Genomic DNA, 7157 nt, shown 5'->3' on the forward strand with positions numbered 1-7157 from the left:
TTTGTCCATGGTAGAGCTTGGTGTGTAAGAGATGGTGGTGACTGAGAATAGGTGAGGTGAGGTCTGAGAATCGGTGAGACACAGAGACGGTGATGAGAAACTTTCTTAGAGAAAGAAAAAGTGAGGAGTAGAACTTTAGAAGCTGAAGCCTCTAGTGGCAAAATCAAAACAAAAGGGTAAAGGCAAAAAGTTTTGAGCTCGAGTGATTTAGGTGTTAAAAGTAAAATTACAATTTTAGGCATACATGTAACTCTAAAAAATGTATATATCAAGGTTCAAACTTCAAAGTATCGATACATATCGGCCGATACCAGTTAATACGTATCGTGCTGATGGCTTCTTGATACATCCCTCCAGGGGTTGTATCAGGTCAGACCATGGTTCAAAGGGTAGTCGGGCCTTAAACCGACTCTTTTGAACCGGTTTCAAAAAATAAATAAATAAAACCTAAAAAAAGTACCGATACAAGCCAATACACCCCACCGGCATATCAGCCTGCATCGATACTTTGAACCTTGGTTCGGCTCTAATTGGTTCAGAACGGTCAAAACCAGTCCTAAACCGATATTAATCATGACATATAAAATAAAACCAAAACCAACCCATAGGAATGAATCATAGAACCAGAACCGATAAATACGGTTTGGACGGTTCAGGTCTATCGGGTAGGCCTGACCCATTGACAGCCTTAGTAATGCTGCTCACTGGAAGCATCTCAGAATTTTCCGGCTATAGATCTCTCAAGAGAACATAGCAAAAAAGACATGAAATTTCTAACCCATTTTTTTGTTCTTTTTTTTTAGAAAAAAAAAAGAATAAACCATCTTTTATTCTTGATCAATCACAGCATTATATAATATGATTACTTATGGTAAGATCAAACTGAGCAACACCACCAATCAAGATCAAAGTATCGGCCGATACGTATCATTCCGGGACCCCTCCGATATGCCCCTACAAGTCAGACCGGTTCAGGGGGTAGAGGAGACCTAAACCGGCCCCCCTGAACCGGTTGCAAAAAAAATAAAAAAATAAAAAGCAACCAAAATGTGTATTGATTGCCCGATACGCCCCTACCGGCATATCGGGCGTATCAATATCTTGAACCTTGCCACCAATCATATTCTCGATCTATATTGACAATAACAATAGAATCAGGAAAGAGGATAGCAATAAGAAACAAGCACAGATTGCATACACAGTTTTGTAGGAAACCGAACCATTACAGATTTACAGTCTGACAGTCCGAGTTAAACTTCCGAAATAAACAATTAAATCCAATAATGCTGATCTTGATAACTTAAGTTCAATTATCTGAAAGTTAAAAGTAAACGTATCAGAACTAATAAAGAAAAAATAGAAATTAATCTCTGCTACATGTATTTCATTACCAGAACTAAGAAAAATCATCAATGGACACACAGACTTGGGCCTAGTTCAGGAATGACTAGGACCAAGTCCTTACATCCGCCGAAGTAATATTGTTCCAAATTTCTCTTGGGGTAGCTAAAGTAGACATATTCTAATCATATCAGGAGAAAATTTTAGCAAACTTTGACATTTGAGCTTCACCAGATGTTGGTATGGCCAATCATCATCTGCTCGAATCACTACTATGCAAGATTTGCCAACAACTCTGAGTACCACCTTATCCTATCCCTTTATTAATATACTTGTACATTTTCACCAATGGATCCAGTTTCATAAGTAGCAGAACCATCGTTAGCCGGAACACCAGGTGGATTTGGTTCACCATATCCTTGAGAATTAAAGTTCGAGGCATTTCCGTATGCTGCTAGGTTTGAGAAGTCAGTTCCACTGTTACTAAATCCAGAAGGGCCCAAACCCCGCGGTCCTTCTACTGGAGCTCTTCGGACATTCCCCCGAGATTGATTGTTTGGTAGCCGCAGGTCACTCTCTCCATGAGCAAAATGGCACTTATCACCAAAACGGCAACCTTCTGGGGTGTTGAACTTGTTGCAAAGCTTCGTCTTGTAGCCACTTACAGTGACACTTGGATCCCCCACTGGTCCACCAGATTTCCTCTGAGAGACAGCAGCCGAAGCAGCTGAAAGGGACATCACGGGAGCTAGACCCAAGGAACTGAGACCTCCAGGTACATAGTGCAGAAAGTGGCATGATTCTCCAAATGGGCAACCAGAAGTACTGTCCAGGAGATGAAAGAAGTAATAAATATAATAAACCCAACATGCAAGAAAGTTAGTCATAACTCTTTAATCAACCAATTGTGGCATTTTCTTATAGTGCAAAATAATGCAACTTATTAGAAGGTCACCATCATGCAACGTGGTAAACCTTTTGGGCATAGAGAATTCTAAGGTGGGGCCCCACACATGCATGTGCAATGTGTCCATTACTTTGGAAGGCAACCTTCGATATCTATCAGATGGGTAACCTTTGTATTATCTATGGAAATATAAACCCTGCCCAAACAAGGAAAAGAAAATTTATCAATCAGAAAAAAAAAAAAGAAAAGAAGAAAAGGACAATTGTAATAGAGATTTCTATAAATTGCTTTGTGGTTTATATGGTTGATCTTAAACTAATTTCTTCTGAAGTAGAGATAAACCCTTTAAATCCATAGAAATTAACTATCCTGGTCAGATGAAACATCTATTCATATTCCTCCTCTTTAAGATGTACCTGAGGACTTGGCTGCAGCAATTTTTCACTTCCAACCCATCGAAAGCTGATGTGAGAGTGAAACTGCTGCCCTGATAGCAGTGCCAGACCTGAAAGACAAAATACTGGTCTGGTTCAAGAACTTTCAAGCTCAGCTATCCCTTTTCCTTTTAAGCCCATTTATTTATGAGGAGGGATGTCCAATAGGTTCATTTATGGTTTTCACAGGTCAGCAGTAGATGACAACTGACTACTTAAAACACAAGAGCAAACCTGAAAAACTTCATACAGGGTTTTGGTTTCCCTCCAGAAGAAAGGCCCTGTTGTCCCACATCTCGGCCATCTGCCATAACATTAGCAAAATATAAAACAGAACGACCAAAGAAAACTTGAGGAAGAAAATGATTTTATCTTAATGAGAGTTGGCACCAATCATACACATTATCCCCGTTGGCATACAAAGTTACATAAGAAACTATCCCTTAAATTTCTGTTTTTCTCTTATTCTCTATCAAACCAAACATATCTTTATACAATTTCTGTCAAGGAATAGTTTCCAGATTACAGTCCAAAATCTCAAAGTGCATGATAAGTTATACATGCATAGAATTTTGAAAGAAAATTTCTTAAACACTCATTAGAACGAATGTACTATCCAAAACGAATACAGATAGACTTATCCACATAAGAACTCTAACATGTATCAGACATGAAATTTTTTGTAAAGAAACAAAGTATCTTTTCAATTGATAACCAATCTAACAAAAATCAGAAACATTACAAAAAGAATCCTAACAAAATTACTTCATGGGATGCCAAGCCAAGTACATATTTAATTGAGAGATAATGGGAAACAAAAAAATTGAATCCTATGAAAGATTACAAACATTACAAAAAGATGCAAGCACAGTATCATGTCCTTAGCAAATTTATATATGTGACAAGAACTACCTTGTTGATAAAATTCTGCTAGCCCAATACCATTAAAACCCATCTTCATCCACCAAAGTGGTGTTTGGTACTGTGGTAGATACCCATTTTGTTTCTTTCTGGAATGCACCACGCCAAACACATGTCTTTTAACCCGTGGTGTTCTGGAACTGGCTAAGTTTGGTTCTTTTACACAAAATATCATAGATTTTGAAATACACTAAATCTTGTGTTCCAGAACAGAACCACACTTTGGGACATTCAATAAACATTGATTTAGCATATTTTGACAAAAATGTTACATTTTAAATCCCAATGCTTTGGAACACACCACACCACCTCAGTACAGAAAATTACCAAAGGTGTGGTAAGTTCCAAAACTACCATTTCAAACACACCACAGTGGGACCTAGTACCCTGGAACAAACCATACTTTTTGTAGCCACAATATAGAACACCCCCCCCCACACACACACACAAAAAAAAAAGGAATAAAATTCCATCATCTGACAAAATTTTACATTTTAAACCCCAAAGCTTTGGAACACACCACAGTATCCACTTCATTCCTAACCTTTTGTTCAACAATAAGAGAACACCCCTTGGAAGCTCTCTCCCACCTTCTCCAGGAGATATCATCTCTTATAAACTGCAGCTTTAGATGGATTCCAGGAGTTGTTGAATCAGATTTCTGATGGCTTTAATCAAATTTGGGTTGGAAAGAGACTTTTTGTATATATATTTCAAGGCCCTATCTTGTACATCTTCTCATGCACATCCCTCCCACCTTTTTTGAATATATGAATACAAGTACCTTTTCTCAAAGAGAAAGAGAAAGGAAAAAAAACTAGGTGGCAGATATGCCATGCATATCCTACTTTCTTTTTGAAGCAAGAAGGTAGCTCCTTAAACTAATGGAGAAGAGGAAGAAAAATAGGCCATGAACTATGATGGAGGCCTATTGAAATCGACAATGATGTCATTTGAAAATCAAGTTCCAATAAAAAATGCATGGGCAACCTTATTTCATTCATACTCCATATATGCTTAGCCAAGTTTTGTAATAACCAATTAACCAATTAAGTGATTGAAGATATCATCCAGCAGTATATGAATCACAATAAAAGCTCCTTCTGATCTCCTGGATTGGTACCAATAGCTTTCAAATTTCTTCTTATAACCAGACAATCCCATCCCACCTTTTTGGCTCAAAAGTTGTCATTCTAAATATCAGGACTAAACCAACAATTGTGGTTAATAAGGAATACATAGTCATTTCTCAAAAGGCCCAAAACCAGCTCCAGTACCAAAGAATTCCATCTCTGCTTTTTAAATGAGAAAAGATTCAATCACAGTCCAGTTTGGATAATGCTTTCAGCAGACGTTTCAGGATGGCCTAAGAAACAAAAAAGGGCAAAAGTATGGTAGTAATAGGTTTAGAATTTGCTTGCCAAAAATGCATGAAAAAATAATTGATTTTGATGATGGCACCACTCAAGAGTCAAGAAGGGGATATTTTTTTTCCTTCATGGGGCTACAGATTGGGGAGTAGCAAAGCAGACAATACATGGATCCACAACCAACAAGAGGGGAAGGAACAGCAGACAAGGGAAAAGGTGGGTGGGGAGAAGAAAAATAAATATATTTTTCCTTTATCCTTAACAATTAAAAAAAAAATGAATGGACAGGTTCCAAAAGAAAATTGCACATAAAAAGTGAATAGTACATAGATCAAGCAACAATAAAGGACCTGTGAACAAAACCAAACCAAAAAGAAAGAAAGAAAGCAAAAGAAAAGAAAAGGGGTAAATTCAACACGAAAGGAACTCCATAAATGAGGGAATCACGATTGTAAAAAAGGGCAATTCTAATAAAGTTCACAACATTGAACTCCTTCAGTAGATACTAAGCTCGTCAGAAGCCATTAACTGTAGGATCCAAACCCTCCAAGTTTACCATATCAGCTTTAAAGATACTTCCTTTCCATGAAGCTCAATAGAATGCAAATGGAATGAAAACTTATATTTCTCCACAGTGATTTTCAAGAGAATTTTAGATTACCAATAAAAAACTGCCTTAACATTTTGCAATTGCCATGACATTATTTATTTGAATAGTCACCCATTAGACCCTGAAATTCTGAATCCTATACTCATCAAAATTACAGTACTGAGACAATTAGTACCCGTTACATCGTTTCAGTTGCTTGTAACAATGTAGGCAACCAACTGCCAGCATCCACATAATACAAAATTGATGTGGTTTATCATTATTGTCCAGTATTACAAGCAGAACCATGGAAATATGAATCTCTCCAATAACTATTGAAAGCCTGTATTAGCAGAATTTAAAAATCATTAAAAGTGGGACTTCAGAGTTGGATCATCGATATGGGTCAGTCAGGCCCTAGACAAAATTACATGGCTAATAATAACTCCTTCCCAGGAAAGAATCAACATTTGGACAGAAGGAATTACTCTTTTGTCTATATGGCATTGTTGAACAGTCTCTGACTTTACTAGAAGAGACTATGTAAGTAGATAATCAGATACATGGCCCTTAACAACATCTGTATCATAAAGCATAACAGTCTAAATTCTGATAAACGGATTATGAGTGGTCAAAAATGAAGAAAAACAAATTCTCAGCAACAAAATAAACTGAATCAAATGGGGCATCAAATTAATGATCCTAAATAAACCCGAAAACACCACAATCATCAAGTGCCAACTAAAGTCAAACCATTAAAAAGACAACTTATCTCTTCATACCATAAAAAACATAGATGGTATATATAATGAGGCCCATCGTACGATCAAATCCATCAGTATCAACCCTATCAGGTAGAGTTCAAATTCTAATTCCGTAATTGAATTCTAAGTTCAACCGCCAGCTAAAACCAGATAAAATCTCAAAACCCCAAAGAAAGGGAAAAAAAAAACATAGAGATTGAAGAAATGAGTAAAACAACGATCTACCAGCTGTAACATGTCGGAATCTGCAAGCCGATCCATACGGGCAACCTTCGGGCGTATTGAACCGCCTGCATTCAAGATCCCCGCCTCCATTACCTTGCTGGGGATATCCCCATTCTTTCTGCTCACCACCCCTAGAATTCAATCCAAACCCACCGTTTTCGGAACGGGTTCTTTTGGGGTAAGGTTCCATGGCCTGATCTCGAAGAGATCTTGACTGGGTCTGCTACAGAAATCTTGGAAAAACGAAGATCCTCGCCCTCTCTCCCGTTGCTTTCTAGGGTTTTATACAGATGAAAGGGAGGGTTTCGGAAAAATCTTTTAAAGAGTTTATGCAGAGGAATAGAAAGAGAGAGAATGGATGTGGAGGTCGTCGGAGAGTACCAAGCTGTGCTCTTGCAGTTGGTGGTAGAAAAGAAAGAAAATTACAAAATGAGGCCTTCTACAATAATAATTACAAAAACGAGCTCTTGTCTACGGAAAATTATGATTTGTGCCTACACAGAGCTCTGGGCCTCTGGTACTGTTAGCTGTCCTGAATCTCCTGAGGCCTGAGGGTTGACAGAACACCATCTCCTACTAGGCTTTGGCCCATTTATGAGCCCCAAC

At 37.9% G+C, this 7157-nt stretch overlaps 1 protein-coding gene across 1 annotated transcript; it reads right to left on the minus strand.

Moving 5' to 3' along the window:
- Positions 1-1292: 1292 nt before the first annotated feature.
- LOC104590489 (zinc finger CCCH domain-containing protein 12-like) lies at positions 1293-6925 on the minus strand. Its single transcript, XM_010249175.3, has 3 exons — positions 6552-6925; positions 2917-2986; positions 1293-2166 (listed from the first exon to the last, which is right to left on the minus strand). Exons 1-3 carry the CDS (start codon positions 6739-6741, stop codon positions 1665-1667), a joined length of 762 nt encoding a protein of 253 aa, XP_010247477.1. The 5' UTR covers positions 6742-6925; the 3' UTR covers positions 1293-1664.
- Between the last annotated feature and the right edge of the window lie 232 nt (positions 6926-7157).

The sequence above is a fragment of the Nelumbo nucifera genome, chromosome 7, assembly GCF_055504915.1.
Source record: "Nelumbo nucifera cultivar China Antique chromosome 7, China Antique-T2T, whole genome shotgun sequence".
Classification (NCBI taxonomy): Eukaryota; Viridiplantae; Streptophyta; class Magnoliopsida; order Proteales; family Nelumbonaceae; genus Nelumbo; species Nelumbo nucifera.